General features: G+C 38.0%; 1 protein-coding gene across 6 annotated transcripts in view; it reads right to left on the bottom strand.

Annotated features, from left to right (window-relative positions):
* Positions 1 to 24,105, bottom strand: part of EBF1 (EBF transcription factor 1) — a 395,009-nt gene that overhangs the window by 28,903 nt on the left and 342,001 nt on the right. For all 6 annotated transcript variants that reach the window (XM_083352266.1, XM_083352269.1, XM_083352267.1 and 3 more), the window contains exon 11: positions 9,518 to 9,606. In XM_083352266.1, the coding sequence (XP_083208392.1) occupies positions 9,518 to 9,606 (89 nt within the window). The remainder of the gene's footprint in view (positions 1 to 9,517; positions 9,607 to 24,105) is intronic.

Genomic DNA, 24,105 nt, shown 5'->3' with positions numbered 1-24,105 from the left:
AAAATTCTAAAACTTTAAAAGAGGCTATTTTGAATTCAGAATATTTCCAGAATGTTCAGGTCAGCTATTTCAGACTTAAAATGGGGTGTTCTGAACTTGAAAACAGGACATTTTATTTATTTAATTCAATTTATATACTGCCCTTTTCCCGAAGGACTCAGGGCGGTTTACAGGGCAAAATTACAACAATACAATATAAAAATTAAAATGAATTAAATCAATAGCCCCAAAATTTAAAATTAGAATTTAAAAACCTTAAAACCCCTCAGTCCAGGCCAGCTAACTCAAAAAGCCAGGTTTTTAGGTCCCAGAGAAACGAATGAAGGTCGGGGGGCGATCCGGAGTTCCACCGGCAATTGATTCCATAGGGCAGGCACGCCCACAGAGAACGCCCTCCCCCTGGGGATCGCCCACCAGCATTCCCTGACTGGCGGGACCCTGAGGAGGCCCTCCCTGTGGGAGTGCACAGGACGATGGGAAGTTGATGCAGGCAGCAGGTGCTCCCTGAGATAATCCGGACCCATGCCATTTAGGGCTTTATAGGTCATCACCAGCACCTTGAATCTCACACAGAGGGTAACTGGAAGCCAATGCAGCTCGCGGAGAAGAGGTGTTACATGGGAGTATCGGGAGACTCCCATCACAACTCGCGTGGCTGCATTCTGCACCAGCTGAAGCCTCCGTGTGGTCCTCAAGGGCAGCCCCATGTAGAGATCATTGCAGTAGTCTATCCGGGAGGTCACGACCGCATGAGTGACTGTGTGTAGGGCATCTCGGTCGAGATAGGGCCGCAACTGGCGCATCAGGTGAACCTGGGCAAAAGCTCCCCTGGCCACGGCTCCTATATGATCTTCCAAACTGAGCCGTGAGTCCAGGAGGATACCCAAGTTGCGGGCGCTATCAACGGGGGTAACACCTCACCCCCCCCATAGTTAGCGATGGAAAAGACTGGTTAATCCGAGATGCCAGTATGCACAGCCACTCAGTCTTGGCGGGATTGAGTCGAAGCCTGTTTCTCCCCATCCAAACCCGAACTGCCTCCAGGCAATGGGACATCACGTCGAGGGAATCACTGGGTTGGTTCGAGGTGGAAAGAAAAAGCTGAGTATCATCAGCATACTGATGATACCCCACCCCGAAACCCCGAATGAGCTCACCCAGCGGCTTCATATAGATGTTGAACAAGAGGGGAGAGAGGACCGACCCCTGAGGAACTCCACAAACGAGAGGCCTCGGGTCGGACCTCTGCCCTCCTGTCAACACCAACTGCGAGTGGCCCAGGAGGTAGGAGGAGAACCACTGTAAAACAATGCCACCCACTCCCAACCCCCTGAGACGCTGCAGTAGGATACCATGGTCAATGGTATCAAAAGCTGCTGAGAGGTCTAATAGGACTAGGACAGAGGAACAAACCCTGTCCCAAGCCTGCCAGAGATCATTCACCAGTGCGACCAATACTGTCTCCATGCTGTACCCGGGCCTAAAGCCCAATTGGTACGGGTCCAGATAATCAGTTTCCTCCAGGAACAGAGGAAGCTGATGCGCCACCACACTCTCAACAACCTTCGCAAGAAAGCGAAGGTTGGAGACCGGAGGATAGTTGTTCAAAATAGCCGGGTCCAGGGCAGGCTTCTTGAGGAAGGGCCTCACCACCGCCTCCTTCAAGGCGGCAGGGAAGGTACCCTCCCTCAAAGAAGCAGTTATTACTGCCTGGAACCAGCCTCGTATCTCCTCCCGAGCTGCATACACAAGCCAGGAGGGGCACGGGTCCAATAAACACATGGTGGAACTCAGTGTCCTCATGATCCTGTCCACCTCATCCGGGGTCACAGGTTCAAATTCACTCCAGATAACATTCTCAAGACCGCTCAATTCCCCCCCGTCAGTCTCTGCCCAGTCAGAATCCAAACTGGCCCGAATCTGAGTGATTTTGTCCATCAGATGATGGCTAAACTCCTTGGCCCGCCCCTGCATGGGCTCCTCTCTCACCTCCTGATTAAGGAGGGAGCGAGTCACCCTAAACAGGGTGGCCGGGTGATTATCTGTGGACGTGATGAGGGCAGCAAAGTAGTTAGACTTCGCCATCATCATTGCCACGAGATAAGACCTCGTAGAGGTTCTTAACCGCAATCGGTCAGATTCAGAATGCCTGGATCTTCAACAGCTCTCTAGACCCCGTCTCCTATGCTTCATCTCCCAGAGCTCCACGGAAAACCATGGAGCCCACCGGGATCTGCGCCAGGTCAGGGGTCGCAAGGGTACAACATGGTCGAGCGCCTCAGTGGCAGCCCTTTCCCAGGCATCCACCAAGGCATTGGCCGGGCTGTGAGTGAGGGAGATAGGTATATGGTCAAAATGTTTTGAATTTGAAGCGTTTTGTATGTCATTGACTATAGAGATAAGATAATAAAACAGCACTAGTAATTGGCAGTTTATAATATGTGGACTGGTATAGTACCTTAAATCATTTACTAAATGGAGATTTATTAACTCCAGTAGGTGAAAACTTTGTTTTAAAGATAGAATCACCATATAAAATCTTTCATAATCCATTTCCACATTTCCCACATTTTTAGTGAGGATTCTAACATACAAGATTTCAGAGACCACTGGAATTGGACAACAGATCAATTTAAATACATTTAAATAATTATAATAATTGAAGAAGCCAAAGTTCTCTGGTGCTTTAGAATTCAAACAGGTAAGCATCTGCTACACAACACCCCAGACTTAATAATTGTTGATAAGAAAGACAAAAAAGTTGGGATAGAGCACATTGCAATACCTGGAGATAGCAGAATGGAAGACAAAGAAACTGGAGAAAATTACAAAACATAAAGACCTGCAAATAAAAGTACAACTGTGGCAAAAGAACACAAAGGCAATAACAATAATAATATGTGCCTTGGGTGCAATTCCAAAACATCTGGAGCACCACTTTAATTCCATCGGCATTGACAAAATTGTTATCGGTCAACTGCAAAAGCCATCTTTATTTGGAACAATGTATATTCTGAGATGATACCTTTAACACTATGAAACAACAGTATTGCTTATCCTAGATTCTTGGGAAGGACTTAATAGGTTGATAAACAGTTATGTCTAAACATCTTGCTGACATAACTAATGCAAGCAAAATAATGTATGTTATAAGAATGTGTTAGCAGGCAGTTCTGGATGTCCAATGCCTTGTTTGCAAATTTTATCCATATGTATTTCTGACATATATAGGAGACTATGCTAATAATTACTGCTCATGTTGATCAATTATCTCCATAATACCTATGTTCAGAGCACAGAGAGTTGCAGGGGTGACCTTCATGTACTTAGCTGGGACAAACAGTTTTATTTTATCAGGAGACACAGCAATGGTAAACATTTAATTTATTCATTCTTTTCCCTGCATTTTCAGTTTGGATCTGGACTTAGTTATATTGATAGTGGAGTGGATCCAGACTGTAGATGTAACGGAAAGCAGGGCAAGATATGAAACACCCCTCAAACACCCCACATTATTATCTACATCTGTCTGGCTACTAGTTTCAGAATTCCAAGCAAAAAGTATTCCAACTCCAGGGAGATGCTACAACCTTTTACATGCAAACTTTATTTCCAGTTATATAATGTAGAGAAATAAAAAGAGTTTGCATTTAACATGTGCAAGCTATAATTTATTAGATTCATAATGAGAAAGGCAGACCAGGCAAGCAGTGTTCAAAGTGATTAAGGAGCTATAATACAGTAGTTGGATGCTCTAAGCAGCATCCAGACTCTTATATAGTTTTTCCTATATAAACTGGTTATCAAAGGAATGCATCTTTTGCATTGAGCTGTATCTTAGTTGTTCCGTTTACTCTTTCATGTCATTCCTCAGCAACTGCATATTACTGATATTTTCAAAAGATTACAGGCTACAAATGTGATATCTAAATTGCTTGTTGCGTATCCATAAAAATGCTAAAACAGTATTGCTTTAATTAGAATACACTGTACAGCACACGGTGACTCCTGCTTTTATGTGCCACTTGGTTTCCTTTAGGATAAATGACTAAGCCTGAATACTTTGCTAGGAGGGAAATTTTCCAATTGGAAACAGGGCTGCCATGTGACTGGAGACCAGATTTCAATGTTTGCTGGCACGTAGCTGTGCTGAGTAGCTCTGGGCACAAGTAAACCAGCAAATGCCTGGTTTACTAAATTATGATCGGGGGAGCCTTTGCAGTTCTGACAGAAAGGGTGTCTCTTCATGGGTTGCTTAAATTGTTCGGTCTTTAAATATTCAGCATGAGGCTAATGTGAACTGATGAAGGGAAACTGCAAACATTCACTCACAATGTAGACAGGGAGAGAGAGATGTGCAACATATCACCTGGCCTGTGGAGGTGGAAATGATTTATATTTAAAGACATTGCTGTCTACTTCCATTGCTTTAAGGTGCTCTTAATTAGCCTAGTGCTTCAAAATAAGGAAACACGCACGCACAGAGAAGCATCCAAATCCAACTGACAGGAGTCCAAGAAAGTCTCTTTCCACACCTTGGCCAGCCTTCCAAAAAAAATCAGCAAAGACATCAACACATCTGTAACAGAATGCTTCTTTCTAATTATGTTACTTCTGGAAGGGGGAGGGGGAGGGAGGATGCTTTCTTTACTGCCACCTGCTGGACTGGCAAGAACCCTTTGTCATACCAGAGACGCAAGCACTCTCACTTTAGAGCAGGGGTGTCAAACTCAATTGCATGGAGGGCCGCATCAGCATTGTGGTTGCCCTCAGGGGGCCGGGTGGGTGTGGCCTGGGTGGGCGTGGCCTAATGGTTGGGCGTGGCTAGAGTGCGTATGGCCTACTGGGTGGGCGTGGCCAGCTCTACATCGTTGGCATCAAGGGTGCCTATGGGGGCCTGGGCAGGAGTGGGACAGATCTGGGGGTCTCTGGCAGAAGGAGGGTCTCTGGGCCAGGGCCAAGGCAGCGGGGGCCGTTCCCTCCCTGTTTCCAGGATGGCTTCGCGGGCCGCATGAAACCACTTCACAGGCCGGATCCGGCCCCCGGGCCTTGTGTTTGACATGTCTGCTTTAGAGGAAGGAAAGTTACGTCAAGCATTTAAAAAAACTATGATCCGAAACACATTATATTAGAAGTTTTTATTGTTGCTATGTTGCCATAACAACATAAAGGCAGCAGCAGATGACTTAAGCTAAGTTTGCTGCTCATCTGGCAGTTAAAATGAGTACAGTTCACCTCACAAGTTCCCCATATGGACCCTTAGCGTATAGTAATGAGGAAACCATATGGTGGGAAAAGAAATGCACAGAAAACAATTGTGCTCCAGTGGATAAGTAAACCGGGCAGAAAGTTATGGAGGCCCACAGCAGAGACCATGGTCTGTGTGCTGGCTAGCTCAGGGGTGGCTCTTCCAGAAGGGAATTCCTCCAGCCTTTTCTTAAGCTACTTCTTAATGTGCATGTACAAATTGGACAAAACAGATATTGAACATTTTGCAGCATCATTCACCTCCTAAGCTGTCAGTCTTGCATACAAATCAGCACAGGGTAGCCTTACCCAACTGTCATTCTTAAAAGAGAACATTGACCTATTTCTAAGAAGTAAAAAAATAATAATAATGTTTGAGTTAACCCTTTTAGAAACACTTGCATCTTTTTGCATTTGCGCTTGGCTGTAAATAATCTTGGTATGTACAACACTTTTCAGAAGGTAGGTGGAAAAGTAGAATTTACATTATGTATTACACATTACTTAAGTATTTCCGAAAAATAAAAAGAAACCCCAAACCCAAACAAAGCCTATAGCTCACTCTTCTGTACAAATGCTCAGTTCAGGATATACTGTAGGACTAACCAGATATTCAACTAGTAAGACAGCTTTCTACAAGCTGCAAAGTCAATTTTGTACTACACATGCTTCATAAAAGATGAATATAAATGCATTAGTTAGACACGGTAAGCTAAATTAGAAGGTCAGGCAGGGCTGGAAGGGGTGAAAAATCACACAACCAATGACTGTAATTACTCTTTTTAAAAGTCTATTAAGTGGTGTTGTTCTATCAAGGCTCAGGGGTATAAGACATGAAGTACAAGATAAAGTAATGTGTATTTATTACTCCCACAGGATCAATTTACTAGATATTTTCAGCTCCACAGAACAAAATACACAAATGCAGTCTTTGTTGCTTTTATCAAAATTCTGGCACACATATTTCCAAAGGAACTACTGTGTTAAAAAGAAAATGTCTTTATAGGATTAACATCTTTTCATGTGTTTTATCATTTTGTTGTATGTGTATATCTAAAGGTATGACATTACATTTTTTTAAATAAGTAGTTCAATCAAAGTGAACAGCTATTTCTCAGTGACAAAGACTTTTTATCCTATGTTTCAATCCCTGTGACCAAACCACTGAAAAGACCCTGGTCAGAAACCAGGAAAATCACTTAGGGAAAATCACTTAAACTCTAATTAAGGGTCCATCACATTCCTATTTTTGAGTTATTATTTTTATGTTTTCCAAACCCCTCGTCACACAATTTCAAATGCTGTGTTATCTTCTGTAGATCACTCTTCTAAGATCCTATTTATGACAAGTGTCTACTTTATTAGATGGACAATCGTAATTCCTTCTCAATAGAAATTGTGCTTCAGGCTAAGTCAAGCTGTTTGCGTTAAGCACTAGCCAATCAACTACATCAGGGGTCGGCAACCTTGGCTCTTTTATGACTCGCGGACTTCAACTCCCAGAATTCCTGAGCCAGCTATGCTGGCTCAGGAATTCTGGGAATTGAAGTCCGCGAGTCATAAAAGAGCCAAGGTTGCCGACCCCTGAACTACATGTTGCACCATTGCTCAGAATCCTTGCTCTTGGTCTTTTGCTTTAAGTGAACATGGCCCAAGAGCAAAGTGATCTGTATGGCTCTTTCTATCCTTTGTATGCTAAGGATTTTAATCGTAGATTCTAAATTGCACAATCTGTTGTAACCAATTCTTGAGTAAACACTAACCCACTAAGAAAAAGCCATGGAACGCTTGCATATTTCTGCTGACCTTCAAGAAGACATTCTCCTGCACAATTCCAATATGGCTGTGACTTTCAGATGTCAAAATGTCTTTGTTTTAGAGTTATCCCTGATTTTGGATTTTTCACAATATCAACATAATCTCCTCCTATGTGGTTTTAGTATAATGCCTCATGTAGAAAATTCATAACATTTTCGTTCTTGTCATATCACTATGAAAGTAGTATTGATGACCTTTTTTTTTTTTTACAAAGGAAGGTATTTCCAAGATCATTGAGGAAAAAAATGATATATATTGTAAGTGCCCAACTATACAAGAGGAATCAAGCAAATAACAAATGAAAGTGCCCTATTAGATAGTTCATTCCGGAGTAGAATCTCTCCAATAATTAGTATTCTCTCTCAGACTACCAAATAATACAACATATGGCCACATAAGCTCCAGCTTCAAAAAACAGCACAAAAGACTCCTAATGACAGTCAAGTTTTTAACTGACCCCATCTAGAAGATAAACACAAAATCAACCTTCAGTTTTTGCAGAATTCACCATTCTCTGAACCTATACTGTCAAATGAAGCCATCAAACATCCTACCAAATTATTCAATTTAACAAGATAGCTGAATAGCATCTGCTATTATTTTAAAGCTAAAATAGACCTTCATTTCAAAGGAGAAATAACTGAGAAGTGGCCATGAGTTCTGTTTTCTAAAACAAGTCCAGAATTTCAGATGCCAATGCCCAATTCACAATGTATATTCAGCACGGGAATGCCATATATGTGCTTAATTTTTTATGTATTCATGATCTTCATGGAATAACCATGAAGATCATTTATTATCAATTTTAACCCACTTCTAGCTACATGATACCTATGATGCCCTCTTCAGCATTCCAAAAATATTGTCACTGTCACTCCCACATTTCTATGACCCAGTTTACTTGAAAACTGCCTATTGGCAAAACCTTATCTAAATGATTGTTGTATTTTGCGTGTAAACAATATATATATATATATATATATATATATATATATATATATATATATATATATATATATATATATATATATATATATATATATATATATATATATATATATATATATATATATATATATATATATATATATACTGAGACCTAATATATTCAGCCAATTCTTTTAAAATCTTCAGTGCCTGAGTACAGTGACATATCTTTCTGGCTTTCATGTTTACCAATTTGACTTTAAAAAAAAAATCCTAGCATCCTCTAACAAACCATTTTTATAATCATGGTACAATTCTCACAATACAGTTCATAAATATCCACATTCTTTGTTTCATCAAATGCCATTGTGTTTCCTTCATATTTCTATGTAGCAAGCCTACCACAGGAATTGGGGACTTGTTCAACAACATTCCTTCTGGATGGTATTTTTAGCATTAATGTTAAAATATTTAATGCTGATTTTAGTATTAATTAGTATTTGTTAATTTTATTGTTGATATTAAATCACTGTGGTTAATTTACCATTAACATTTATGTTAGCTAACTGGAGTGTCAACGCTGCAAATGAATTTGGCTCAAGCCATTTCTACTTTGTTTTCGGTTGCCACAGAATTGGAAGGGGTGTGTGTGTACTTTTAAGTTTAAATAAAACAATAAATTGTCTTGTGGGAACCAAGGTCATAGCTGCCTGAGTTTGGCAGGCTGAAGTTTCCCTTAGAAAGCCTGCCAAAGTAGATTATTGGGGAATGTGATTTATGGCCTATTATTGGGGTGGGAAATTCAACTTTGTAACATTGTAACCTTTGGGAGGGAACTTCAGTCTTGGTTTCATTTACGATCATGCCGATACCATGTAGCCAATAAATATGTTTTTTTTAAGGAAACCTCTTGCCTTGGAGTTCCCTTTTTACTGGTCTCATCTATCGGAACCATGACTTGGAGTTTATGAGAGGGGGCGAGGAGATTAAATATGAATGATTAAAATGTTTATGCAATGTAAGAAGTTCTAAAGACTTACTTGGTAAAACTACAAACTAAGTTTGTGTACTTGCTTGCTTGGGCTTTTGATAATGGAATCACTGGATTAAAAAACCTGGAATCTTTTGACCATCCACACTGATCAGAAGTAACTCTGTATCTTCCTCCAATTTTTAAAGCGTCTATCAGTACTGATGTTCCAATTGCTAAAAGAGCTATAAATCCGACCTTCATGTGTGCATGATTTTGTACTTTATGCATAACAATATTTTCTTGAACAAGGCTCAGTAAGTAAAGGTAGCTGTTGCATCTCTTTAAACGCAGATGTATTTAATGAGAATACAGCTGGATGCAACAAAGCTGAACCAGATACAAACAAGCTTCATACACAGCATGTGGCTGTGGTATTCTAAATGTAAATATTGACTGCATATTGTGTTATTTGAAAAACACATGATGCATTAGAGACTTAATCATAAACACAGATACATACGTATGCACGCTCATACACTACATTTTGCTGACCTTTGGCAAACGCTCAGGGTCACCTGGATGCCTTGGGATGACTTTCTGTAACCTTTGGAAGCCATAGTCAATGGTTGGTTCATTCAAAGCTGGAACAAGAAAAATAGTAATTAAGCAACTGAGTATTCCACTGAAAATTCTTGAGTTCTAGATCTGAACAAATTCATTTCCTAAAGGTTTTTTAGTCTACTTGTTTTCAACTTTTCCAGCCATGTATATTTTCCTTATGATATTAATGATGTGCTTTTGAGATGAAAAATGAAGTAAGAGTTTTTGCAGAAGTCAATACTACTTAAATAAAAAAAAATCACAAGTAACACATATGAAGAATCAGAAGAAGAGTTAAAAACTGCATGTAACTAATTGCTCGTATGTCAGCTTCTAAACATGAACATCTGGGTAAAATAATGATAACCTTCTATTTGGTAAGTAATCAGTACTGTTAATATTACACTTCACAATGACCTGAAATCATGGAAAATTTGGTCAGTTCTGTTTTACTTATTAAACATGAACATTTATGACCAATTTTCTTTTCAGGAAAAAAAATTACAAGCACCTTTACCAAATCCATAACATCCATTTAGCAGTATCAGAAGATGCCGACACAGCGAGAGCACAAACATTCTAAAAACAAAATGAACTTTTAAGAATCTATGGACATAGAAGAAAAGTGTATTTATAACACGGCAAAGTAAAAGTTTTTGCTAACTGCCTCTTTTTAGGGAAAGGGATTGCCTTTGGAGATGATTAAAAATATCTTTATGTATAGATAAATAAAGTTAAAAAATGGCATTGTATGTAGTATATTCAACTGTTTGGACATAGTGTCTTCTTCCAATTAGACATTTTCTATTATAACATTTTTATTTCATAAACTTGTATCTATTTCCATGGTTTCTTATGTTATTTTGGGACAAGGATTCTTAATTATTCTACAGGGTTACCATTGTGATAAGCAAGGAAGAGCAGACAGTTTCCAACAATGGAGTTCACAGACTGTACCACTGATGGTTCAGTGATTAGAATGCAGTATTGCAGGCTAACTCTGGCTACAGTCTTGTGGTTGATCATGATCTATTTGAGGTTGATTCAGCCTTCCATCCGAGGTCAGTAAAACGAGGACCTGACCTGATTGTTGGGGGTAATATGCTGACACTGTAAACTGTTCAGAGAGGGCTGTAAAGCATCATGGAGCAAGTACACAAATCTAAGTGACATTACTATTGGTATTTAGTCACTGTCCTCTATCCAAGAAACTCCAGTCTGAGTTAGAGTTTATTATTTGGCATTTTAATATCAGGTGTCACAATGTTTTAAATTTCAACGGGATATCGAAATTTATTGAAATAGGAAGCAACACTTTCCTATTGTTCAAATAAATAAAATGAAGTTCTCATTGCAATAGTGAAATTCTGGATTAACTTGTTACTTCATACAGCTGAATAAATGGATTCATTTATAGATTCTTGGAAGTTTTTCTTGTTTTTAATAAGAGGAGCAAACCTCCTCCATCAAGCATAAAATAGGTTCCTTCATTCGCACAGGTCCTACTATAAATGTTTTTTCCATAGATAAAAAGATTAATGATTTTTTTTAAAAAAAAATTAGATTGAGTAACACTTTTATTTGTATTTGTAACATTCATCCATACATTAAAAAACAAAGTTAACACATACTATAAAAATGCTTTCCCATTACTCTAAGTTTCAAAAGTACATTGAAAGTACTGCTGGTTTTAAAGAAGGTATTAAATTCAAATAGGTCCCAAGGCTAATGGAAGCAATTTGTGTACCAACCCAAACTGACTGGCCTACTTTTCAAAATACAGATATGATAATCTCATGGTTTTAAAAGGACATTTAAATTGAAAGACTGTGAATATAGTATATAATTATACCAATAGCACCCTTTAACTTGTCAGATTGTAAATCTAAATGGCTATCAATCATTTCTAAAGAGGAAATAAACCTTAAAATTCTTTGATTGACTGTGCTTACTTTTTATGTATTCTTTTTTTTAAAAAAAGAAAAAAGAAAAAATGGATTAAAGTGGCCAGAAATCCATTTACAAAAATACATTATTTTACATAGGTGAGTAAAAAGCCAGTAATTATTCTTCCCAAAGAAAGTACTTTCCCTCACTTATGTATTTTAAGTTGTAAGGAAGTTTGGATAAGTTTTTTTATTAAAACATTTTTCTAAATGAAATGCTTATTGAAGTAACTAATATAATACCATTTTCATTTAAGGTAATGCAATCATTTTTTTGCAAATATGAGATTTAAGCCATTTTCTCCTATCTAAACAATAAACTTTCAACCTGTCTCTTGTGTGAATTAACTAAAATTATACCCAGGTGCACAAAACCTGTCTGTCTATGCTCATGTATGAGTTAAGACACAATATTTATTATTCTTTCCATTTTAAGAATTACTATTTAAGCCCTTGAGGAAGAACTTTCTTTGAATGCAGTCAGTCTAAGAAACTCTTTCTGCAATGTACTTAAAATTGTACCTTAAAATTTCCAAAACATTCCATACAATAATAAAATAAATAAAAGTTTAGATGAATTTCTTTTACAATGCTTTAGAAATAAGGGTATTATGTATACAATTAAATGATCATTTTTGTAAAGAATAATAATGCCAGCAAGACACATGGATATATTTCACCTTGGACAAGTTAAGTGATCCCATAGATTCCTTTTCATGGTGCTTAGTGGCTGTCTGGGTCTTGATGGGGAACAACAGCTTCAATTGAATCTTGGTGCGATGGAGTGGCTATGGATTATATCCATCGGTTTACCAACTTTGGTCCTGGATGGGGAGGCATTGCCCCAGACATACCCTGTATATAATCTTGGAGTTGTTATGGACTCATGTCACCTACTCAAAGATCAGGTGTCACTTGTAGTTAGGAGAGCCTTTGTTTGACTTCATTTTGTATACCAGTTACACCCTTTCCTGGAAGAAGAAGCCTTTCTTTCAGTCATAATCATACTCTGATTATTTCTTGTATGAAAACTACAATCTGCTCTACAGTGCCATAACCATGTGTGACACAAATGGGGTAGTGCTATTGCCCATGTGACACTCAACTAATGCCACCCTGTTTTTGTCATGTGGTAGCGTTTTTACTGTGTGGCCTCCTGTTTACGTAGCAGCAGTGCTAGTGTGAGTGGGGGTGAGTGCACATGTGTGCATGCACTGGCCAGCCAGATGCAGCCTGGTGGCCAGTAGGCCACGGTTTGGTAGTGGACCATGGCCCACAAGTTGGGGACCCCTGCTTTAGCCCCATTCTCCCATTCTTCTGTCCTTCAGAAAGTGTGTTAAAACCTGGCTCTGTCAATTGGCATGTGGGTTGAAAAGTTATATGCAACCGTGGGGGTGGTTGGTGTTGGGAAGATGTTCTCTTCACCTTTTTAAATCTTTAAATTTAAATATTTTAATCCCAGCCTTTTAAATTCTATTCTTAACTTTGTTCTCATTTATGGTTTTTATACTATGAGATCAGTTTTATTGTAAATCACCCAGAGTTACTTAGATAAGATGGGCAATGTAGAAATATGATGAATGAATGAATGAATGAATGAATGAATGAATGAATGAATGAATGAATGAATGAATGAATTTATTTTTTTGCCCTGGAGCTCACCCAGCATGGATGGGTCTAAAAATTGGGTGCTTTCATTTTCGTGTTTGGAAATTTAAGCAGTAACCTGGGAACTTTTAAGTTTTGTTGATATTTATTTCATTTCACTCTTTAAAACTCCAAAAGAGATCCTGGGTTTATCCACTTCTGAAATATAGTACTTAGCTAGCACGGAGAACAACTTTACTACCTGGGGGTTGCAGAGTTGTATTCTCAACTAACCTATAAGGCTCAAACCTGGGGAAACTTGCTTCAGGTCCTCATATTAAATATGCAAAGAACAAATAAAGCTCTGCACGGAACATATTTTTTTCATGTTCTCTACCATATTTAATTCAGTGCATTAAATCTTAGCACTGTCCCACTTCTAGCCAACTTGGTTGGGGAAAAATATAACTTGTTGACCTGGCATACAACAATCCTAACAGCAAACATCCATTTATTTATTTTTTGAACTTTTACATACATATTCACATACATATGCACATATATCTTTGATATTTTTTCCTGTCCTTTTTGTTTAGGAAACATCTCAAAGAAGGCAATGACAAATCAATTCTTCTCTGGCAGTAATTGTTAGTCACTTATTAAACAAATTGATAACTGTCTCTTAAAATTAGTATACACAATTACTACCTGCACTGTTACCAAGAGAATTGTGTGGCTGAGAACAGTTCAGCTAGAAGAAACTTGTTTTTTAATCATTTTCAAACACAAAACAACACAGATCATTTATGAAAGAAAGCAACCTAATTCACAGCCAATTTAATTCTCCTTCAAATTCTTAGCAATGCATTTTCTTAACCAAAAATATAGAAAATCATCAAAATCCACTTTGTACACACATCCTCAAGTGAAAACATATATTCTGAGAATCTCCTATCTAAAGAACATTTTAATACAAACTTAATTTTTTTAAAAAACAACAACAACACTATTTTTGTGATGATTATTACAAAGATAATTTATTATATATGAATCAGAATGGATGATGTATCATGAATAAATCCAATAGGTTCATCTCCTGCCTGGATTATTACAATTGCATGAAAATGACCAAAGTATCCCATTAAAAGGTTTATTAACTAATATTTGAAGTGGAAAATATTGAAGTAATCTATCACCTCTTGTTTCCTACAATTTTTTTAAAAAATAACATCTGCGACATTAATATTAAGATGTATAAATAAAACTTGTTTTTAAATAAATATGTTTCAATTTATGAATAGATAGCAACTGTGATTAATTTACCATGGTTTTATATTATAAAGAATTTTGTCCTGTTTTTGTTTGTACCTAACTCTTCCTATCTTTCAAAATATGCAAGTTTACTTCTGGACTTAATGAGGATTTTAATACAAGCGCAGGGCTTCAGCAAGTGACTACATGCTTCCACTTCACCTTCTGTGGTTGCAAGATATAAAGGTAAGGTAAAGGTTCCCCCGCACATGCGTGCTAGTCGTTTCCAACTCTAGGGGCCGGTGCTCATCTCCGTTTCAAAGCCGAAAAGCCAGCGCTTGTCCGAGGATGTCTCCGTGGTCATGTGGCCGGCATGACTAGACGCCAAAGGCGCACGGAACGCTGTTACCTTCCCACCGTAGTGGTCCCTATTTTTCTACTTGCATTTTTACGTGCTTTCGAACTGCTAGGTTGGCAGAAGCTGGGACGAGTAACAGGTGCTCACTCTGCTACGCGGCACTTGGGATTTGACCCGCCAAACTGCTGACCTTCTGATTGACAAGCTCAGCGTCCTAACCCACTGAGCCACCGCGTCCCTTATTGCAAGATATAATCATACTATAAAAAAAAGATTGCAAGATATAATCATACTAAAAAAAACATTAAGCATTGTAATATTAATCACGTCTTCAGCAATCAGCTAGGAAAATGACAAATTATTGTTTAGTTACTCTAGATAGAACATAGAATGTGCACGTAGCTGGCTGTTGTGCAAAATTAAGTTGAAACACACATACAAACAAATACACTTTGGTGACTGTAATGGAGTCTTATCAAACCGATAACACCCTGACAAACGGGCCTCAAGAACTTGTTTAAACTCAACTGCTACTGCTTCATTCCACAATCTTGTACAGTTTACTGATTCCAAAAGATGAACTTCTGGACACTGGTGTGTGTGTGTGTGTGTGTGTGTGTGTGTGTGTGTGTGTGAAATGTTTGTTAAGCATTCAGAATTCTCAGCTAACAAAGAGAGAGAGAGAGTCTGTGGCCTAGGGGTTAAAACAACTGCTTAAGATGCAGTCGGCCCAGGTTCGAATCTCAGAAGGGTATGGCTGACTGATGAGAACAAATAAGTTTGAAATGATCATATCGGTCTCCCTTTATTCTTTCTTAGATAGAAAGCCAAAAAATTTACATACACACACAGATACTTTATATATATATATATATATATATATATATATATATATATATATATATATATATATATATATATATATATATATAAAGGTAATTCGACCTGCCAAACTGCCGATCTTCTGATCGACAAGCTATATATTATACATACATACATACATACATGTATACATATATACATACATACATACATACATACATACATATATACATATACACATACACACACACACACACACACACACACACACACACACACACACACACACATATATATATATATATATATATATATATATATATATATATATATATATATATATATATAAAATTCTTGGAAGCAACCAGCAGGAAAAGGAATGACATTATTACGCTGAGAGTGATTAAGAGGTACATTTAAATTAGTTTACATTAAAAAAAACCCTTGCCTTATGTTACTAGGGGAATAGATGTGAAATTCTGGAGCTTCTGGTAGCCTCTAGATTCAGCACCAGCAATAATACTCACCCTGGTAATTGACCAGCTGATCTCTTCCACAGTTTTAACAATAACTGTTATCGGGAAGAGGAAATCATAGCAATCTGCCTGATAAACATGTTTCCTTGCCCTCACACCCTAGTGAGCACCGTGACACTCTACTTTTATCATCCGGGGTGTGCTCAGAATGAGCTTAGAACAGCAATTGCCAGGAATAGGCAGGCGATAAACTGCATTGATTTAACACATCTTGTTTTCAATCATGCTCGGATTTTCTGAGCACGCATTTTTCCTGTACTTCAGCTTGTAGCTTTTATCTGACGAGCTGATCCCTTTTCACTGGAAAATGAAAAGGTCGCACAATAAGACACGGTTTACTGGAACTCCAACACGCATCGGAGAAAGTATTTTAGATAAATACTGGCAGACCTACTGAAAGCTGAATTTCAACACCACAATTGCTTAACAACAATACTTATTACTTTCCCAGAACAAACCTACAAGCATCTTATACTGACAGCAAGGGAGGACACAAGTTAGAAAAACCTTTTCTAAGTCTCTTTAAAGATTAAATGCTCCTTTGGTAAACTTTTATATATATCCATAAATGCAGGAAAAACTGTTTTTTTCCAGCTATATTCACTGGGAGAATAAAATGGGTTAAGCTACTTTTTATTTCATAGAAATTGAACCTAGGTAGCGATCAGCTATGAATGCTTAGGCAAAAAGCATTGTCTAAGGCAGAAATTGAAGCATGCCTGTTGGTAATTAACACTGCTGATTTATTTAGAATCAGACAGCAAATCACTTCTAGAACTTTCCTTACCAGGTCATGATTTCTAACATCTGGTTAGCATCATCTATTTTGATTACCTGAAACTTTCCCATCTACAGGATATCAAGCCAATCTCCTTCCTATCTGAGAAGGGCTGAAGAATTTCCCCAATCACTTGCTGCAAGCTGGGCTACTCTTCTAAGCTAGCCTCAGAATCTTTCAAGAGAAACCTATAGAAAAAGCAAGTCAGTTCCCACAAGGACAGAAACCACGCATTGCACTGATAGGATCAGAGAGTAATGGTCAAGGATGGTAAATGGTCAAGGATGCATCTGTCTGGTTTTCTGTGGTTTTATTTAGATATTTAGGGTCTAGACCAGGGCTGTCAAACTGCTGGCCCACGGGCCAGATGCGTCATGCAGAAGCTGCACCCACCCCATTGCCGGTAATGGCAAAATCGTCCCGATACGTTGCGCGACGTCACATGACGTCACGAGTTTGACATGTCTGGTCTAGACTCACTGATACAGCTGCAGCATTCAGAATACAAATCAGTCTCTGATCATTGGATTACTTTGTGATTCAATCTAACTGGATTAACCAACCCAATTGTAGTAACCAATGAAGATTTGTTTACAAATGTCCTTGACATCATGTAACGTACTGCCCTAGTATTATCATCAAAATCAAAATAATAAATACGACAGACTAAAATCTTTCAAAGTATAAGGAAACAAGAGTTCCTTGCTAGATCTGATGATGCATAACAAAATCCTCTAGTCAACAGCATCAACCAGCAAGGTCAATAGAATTCCTATCTCTCATTTAACAGATGTAACCTAGGGCACATCTACTTATACGGAAGGAAGGTAACTTATTCATTCACTCATTCATCTTTGTGTCCTCAGCAAATGTCTGATGGCCCAATGTACTACCAATCCACTGTCTTTGCAGAAACTTCAAATACAACTTAACAAATAATATGGGTTGTCTTCTTAACTTGTGCTCCCTTCAAACAGGAGTTAAGACTGGATTGCAAGAGCAAAATATATCAATGTAGCAATATGCCTGTAGTTTTAAAAAAGCACAAGTAGAATACAGTTGAGAAGTGCTTTAATCTTCCCACATTTTTTTATTCCATATGATCAATATTTTCATGGTCACTATCCAGTTTTTTTAAAAAATGGCTTAGCAGAGTGGGGATTAATGCTTGACTAAGTGGCAATGTGTTTAATCTGAAGGATGCCAATTTATTAGTTAAATTAATCTGTGTGCTTAGTTAATGGATTGATCTGGGTTACAACATTAAACAAAATACAAAGCAGAAATTCATTTTAGAAATGTACACATACACTGAAGCAAAGTAATATCAGTAGAACAATAGATACCTAACTGGGCACTTTATGAGAAGAAATATCTGTGCTTGGACAACGCAACATCTTTTGCTTTTAAATTTGTTGGAGCACTTCAAATGAGAAGTGGTGTGAGGATCACAATAAAATTGACTTCTAGTTTTAGCAGTTACCCTAAGTGTAAAAACTACATGCTTTAAATGATGTTACTATCAGAAATAGTTTGCTGTAAGCAGAAAACTGGAAAAATACGGTAGTCTGATTTAAGATTCTAAGGATTTACCCAATAAACAGAGTATAGGGCATCAGATTAACTTTCTGTGGGAAAAAATGGCAACAATGTTTTTGTTTTAAGGAGGCAAAGTCTCTGTGTTACATTATAAATCAAATAATATTCTTGCTTTAACATCTTTGCTTCTACTATATGTTTACAAAAATTGCACTAGCATTTGGGCTTATATACCACCCCATAGCTCTTTAAGCACTCTCGGGCTGGTTTACAATGTAAGCATTATTTGCACATTGCCCTCAGCAATCTGGGTTCTCATTTTATTGACTTCAGAAGGTTGGAAGGCTGAGTCAACAGTGAGCCCTGACAGAATTGAATTTCAGGCTATGTGCAGAGTTTGCCTGCAATACTACACTTTAACCGCTGTGCCATCAGAGTTCATTCTTGTAGATAGTTCCTGTAAAATTAATATTTAAGAAAATTCAGGACAGGAAGTTATTGAATCTAACCATCTAGAACGATTAATTTTCTATGGCTTTCAGTATGTTGGGTTTGGTAATGCAGCATTTTAAGAAGGGACATTCTTGTACTAAAAAGGTGACTCATGGAAAATGTCTCTGAGATATTTTATATTCATTCATACTTACAGGTTTCAGGCAGAAGATTTAAACTTAAAACATGATCTATGAATACATAAACTAGGCTGTTCCTATTTAAACCTAGAGCAACTTAAAATAAAAAACTACTTAACTTGGGCTCAAGTCAATGAGAGCTAGGTCGCTGCATAAAGCGTGAATTTAGGGAGCTTCTTAATTCTGCTAGATAATAGCATATTTTAATGCATTCTAGACTCTGAGCCAGAGATGATTTACACAAGATATCCATCATCCAATGGCCATGGAATGAAAAATCATGTATGTGTCAATGGATCAGACAGAGAGAACATCTGTATTAGCTTGCATTATCTCAAAAGTGTGAAAAGTGAAAGAAAATCTACCATAAAATTGTAAACTGTTCAAAGATTGAAGGATAATTGCATTCCACCTCACTCTTATCAAATGTGAATGAACACACTTCTCTCTATCTTTCATTTGAACATGGCATAGTTATACTATGCAATAGTATAGTTATAGTTATACTATGCAATAGTATAGTTTTACACTATTACACTTAAGTTTCTACAAACTAAGATTTATCATATCAAAACTTATTGAATGAAAGAACATTTTTCAAAACTGCTAAAATAGGTAGTTTCAAAAAAAACCCCACATTTAGGTTTAGTGAGCAAAGGGACATCAGAAATATACAGGTCGTCTTTGACTTATTGCATTTTGTTTAGTGATTGTTCAGAGTTGCAATGGCATTGAAAAAAGTAACTTATGACCACTTTTTGATTCATATATATGACAGCTGAAGAGAAGCCAACTTTTTCAGGTAGCTAGTAAAAAGCATCACGAAAGAACATCGGCCATCTTTGAGTAGCAAAGATTCTATAATGCTTGGTTACAGAAATCTCCAGAAGAGGCTGTCTTCAGAAATGTTGTTTTTTTTTTTCCTTCTGAAGAACGGAAACTGAGATTGTGTAATTTAGTTATTCTTTCCATCTTTATGCATGCTCCTTTCTAAAGTGGCAGCTATTAGCAAATCTTTCCAAAGAATGAAGACAATTACAATAATTTCAACCCTCAGAAAAACTTTGGGAGATAATGTAAGAATTGTCATAGAGCAGGGACAATACATATCTTGGATAAGGAAGATATTATAGACATAAAATGATTGTTAATTATGGAAATAGTAATACAATAACTTTAAAAATCCTATGAGCTGGAATGCTGACAAACATGAAAATTTATCAGAAAGTTATTTCCTCGTTTTGATACTTATTGTAAAATTCAACATACATGCTTACAGAAACATTGACAGTATTGCTTCCTCTGTTAACCTCTAGAGAAAATACCCGATTTATGGCAGAGATTTCATGGCTCTATATTGCAAGTAAAGTGTAATTTGATTAAATGTACATTAAACTGACTTATCTAAAACATACATGGTAAGAAATGTATGTTACTTGACTCAGATTTTAATTTGAAAATAGAATCAAAGGATGGATTTTCAATCTAAGAAAGAACGGCATTTATTTGTAAAAACAAGAGACAATATTCCTGAGGCACAAATAACCTAAAGACCTATTTTGCCAATATTTTCAACTATATTCCACAATATTTTACAACTAAAAATAAGATGGCATTCTTTAAAAAAATGTATGTCAAGCTGTGAATACTATGATGTTACCAACATGTTTTGTCTCCCCCTGCCCTTTTTAGCCATTTTGGTTTGCAGTGGACTCTTATAGTACTGAACCAATGAAACAAACATTGGAGCTTCCCTGTTTTGAATGTATCAGCAGCTAAGCCTTTTCTGGAAGCAGATGTGATAGCTGGATTACAGGTGCTACCCCAGCGCAAGGTAACACAGTACTGCAATGTGCAATGCAATACAGAACTAATGTGCTGGACTGTGTCCTTATCTTAACAGTTCCTACTCACTTACAAAGGTACCCGATTCACTCACAAACTTGCAACATATCACCAGCTTTAGGTTAAAGAGGTAACTTTCAGAGTTTACAGAGTTTCCTTATGATTGTATTGATGCAATGTTGTTGTTAGCTGCGAAGTCATGTCCGACCCATCGCGACCCTATGGACAACGTTCCTCCAGGCCTTCCTGTCCTCTACCATCTTCTGGAGTCCATTTAAGCTCACACCTACTGCTTCAGTGACTCCATCCAGCCACCTCATTCTCTGTCGTCCCCTTCTTCTCTTGCCCTCAATCTTTCCCAGCATTAGGCTCTTCTCCAGTGAGTCCTTCCTTCTCATTAGGTGGCCAAAGTATTTGAGTTTTAGCTTCAGGATCTGGCCTTCTAAAGAGCAGTCAGGGTTGATCTCCTCTAGGACTGACTGGTTTGATCGCCTTGCAGTCCAAGGGACTCGCAGGAGTCTTCTCCAGCACCACAGTTCAAAGGCCTCAATTCTTTGGTGCTCAGCCTTTTTTATGGTCCAACTTTCACTGCCATACATTGCATCTGGGAAGACCATAGCCTTGACTATACGCACTTTTGTTGACAGGGTGATATCTCTGCTTTTTAGTGTGCTGTCTAGATTTGCCATGGCTTTCCTCCCAAGGAGCAAGCGTCTTTTAATTTCTTGGCTACAGTCCCCATCTGCAGTGATCTTGGAGCCCAGGAAATTAAAATCTGTCACTACCTCCATTTCTTCCCCATCTATTTACCAGGAATTAAGAGGGCCGGATGCCATGATCTTCGTTTTCTTAATGTTAAGTTTCAACCCAAGTTTTGCACTCTCCTTCTTCACCCACAACAAGAGGCTCTTTAGATCCTCTTCACTTTCTGCCATTAGAGTGGTATCATCTGCATATCTTAGGTTGTTGATATTTCTTCCAGCAATCTTAATTCCAACTTTTGATTCATCAAGCCCTGCCTTTCTCATGATGTGCTCTGCATATGAATTAAATAAGCAGGGCGACAGAATACAGCCTTGCCGGACTCCTTTCCCAATTTTGAACCAATCAGTGGTTCCGTGTCCAGTTCTCACTGCTGCTTCTTGGCCCACATATAGGTTTCTCAAGAGACAAATAAGATGGTCTGATACTCCCATCTCCTTAAGAACTTGCCACAGTTTGTTATGATCTACACAACCAAAGGCTTTAGCATAGTCAATGAAGCAGAAGTAGATGTTTTCTGGAACTCTCTAGCTTTCTCCATGATCCAGTGTATGTTGGCAATTTGATCTCTAGTTCCTCTGCCTCTTCGAAATCCTGCCTGTACTTCTGGTAGTTCTCGATCCACATACTGCTGGAGTCTAGCTTGTAGGATTTTAAGCATAATTTACTAGCATGAGAAATGAGTGCAATGATGCAATAGTTTGAACATTCTTTGGCACTGCCTTTCTTTGGAATTAGAATGTAAACTGATCTTTTCCAATCCTATGGCCACTGTTGAGTTTTCCAAATTTGAGTGTAGCACTTTTACTGCATCATCTTTTTAAGATTTTGAATAGCTCAGCTGGAATACTGTCACCTCCACTAGCTTTGTTGTTGCTCAGCTTTTCTAAGGCTCACTTCACTTCACATTCTAGGATGTCTGGCTCGAGGTCAGTGACCACCTCATTGTGATTATCAGGGACGTTAAGCTCATTCTTGTATAGTTCTTCTGTGTAATTTTGCCACCTCTTCTTAATTTCTTCTGCCTCTGTTAGGTCCCTGCCACTTTATCATGCCCATTTTTGCATTAAACGTTCCCTTCATCTCTCCAATTTTCTTGAAAAGATCTCTGGTCCTTCCTATTCTATTGTTTTCTTCTATTTCTTTGCACTGTTCATTTAAGAAGGCATTCTTATCTCTTCTAGCTATTCTCTGGAATTCTGCATTCAATTGGGCGTATCTTTCTTTTTCTCCCTTGCCTTTCGCTTCCCTCCTTTCCTCAGCTATTTGTAAAGTTTCCTCAGACAGCCATTTTGCTTTCTTGCATTTCTTTTTCTTTGGGATGGTTTTGGTTGCTATCTCTTGTACAATGTTGTGAACCTCCATCCATAGTTCTTCAGGCACTCTGTCTATCAGATCTAATTCCTTAAATCTATTTGTCACCTCTACTGTATATTCAACAGGGATATGATTTAATTCATACTTGAGTGGCCTAGTGCTTTTCCCTACTTTCTTCAGTTTAAGTCTAAACTTTGCAATGAGAAGCTCATGGTCCGAGCCACAGTCAGCTCCTGGTCTTGTTTTTACTGACTGTATAGAGCTTCTCCATCTTTGGCTGCAGAGCACATAGTCAATCTGATTTCTGTGTTGACCATCTGGTGATGTCCATGTGTAGAGCCGTCTCTTGGGTTGTTGGAAAAGAGTGTTTGCTATGACCATCGTATTCTCTTGACAAAATTCTATCAGCCTGTGCCCTGCTTCATTTTGTACTCCAAGGCCTAACTTGCCTGTTATTCCGGTTATCTTTTGGCTTCCTACTTTAGCATTCCAATCCCCCATGATGATAAGGACATTGATGCAATAGGAAGAATAAAGAACTCTATGCTTAGCTAAAAAAAAAAAGACAGTGGAGTATATTTATGGGATGTGGCTGTAGCTGATCTAAAAATATACATCTTCTACAATACCTACCTAGGAACAGTCATTCAATATAGCCAAATTTATTGGCAATTTTTTAAGGAATAGTGCCAAAGAAATGAAGAAGCCAAGAAGAGGGAAGAAAGGGAGCAAGATGCATGGGGGGGGGGAGCTGAGATTTTTCTCTTAATTCATTAACCACCTCCAGTTCAATACTTTCTGTCTGTCTGTCTGGTGAAGCAGGGATCTGACAGGCACCAGAGGAGATATCTGTGGGTATATTAGAACTTTTGAGTGCCGCGTTGTGGATTCCAAATTTACATATATGAACAAATTTATTCTGAAAGACTTCCACTATGTATTTGACCTAGCAAAAAGACTGCTTTCATCTCCTTGAAAAATCAAAATGTACATTGAAATGTTTGGTGTGAACTGAGTACACATTTCTTCAATGTTCCCAAACTTAATTTTCATAGTAATTAGTGGCAGTTCAGATATGCTATTTCAAGGAATCTGGTGTTTTTAGGCATGTCTTATTTTTAGGAATGGCTTGGAAAAACTTTGATAATTCTATATACTATGCCAGCA

The sequence above is a fragment of the Vipera ursinii genome, assembly GCF_947247035.1.
Source record: "Vipera ursinii genome assembly, chromosome: 2".
Lineage (NCBI taxonomy): Eukaryota > Metazoa > Chordata > Lepidosauria > Squamata > Viperidae > Vipera > Vipera ursinii.
Note: the sequence above shows the minus strand (reverse complement) of the source record. Positions and strands in the feature narration are given on the sequence as shown.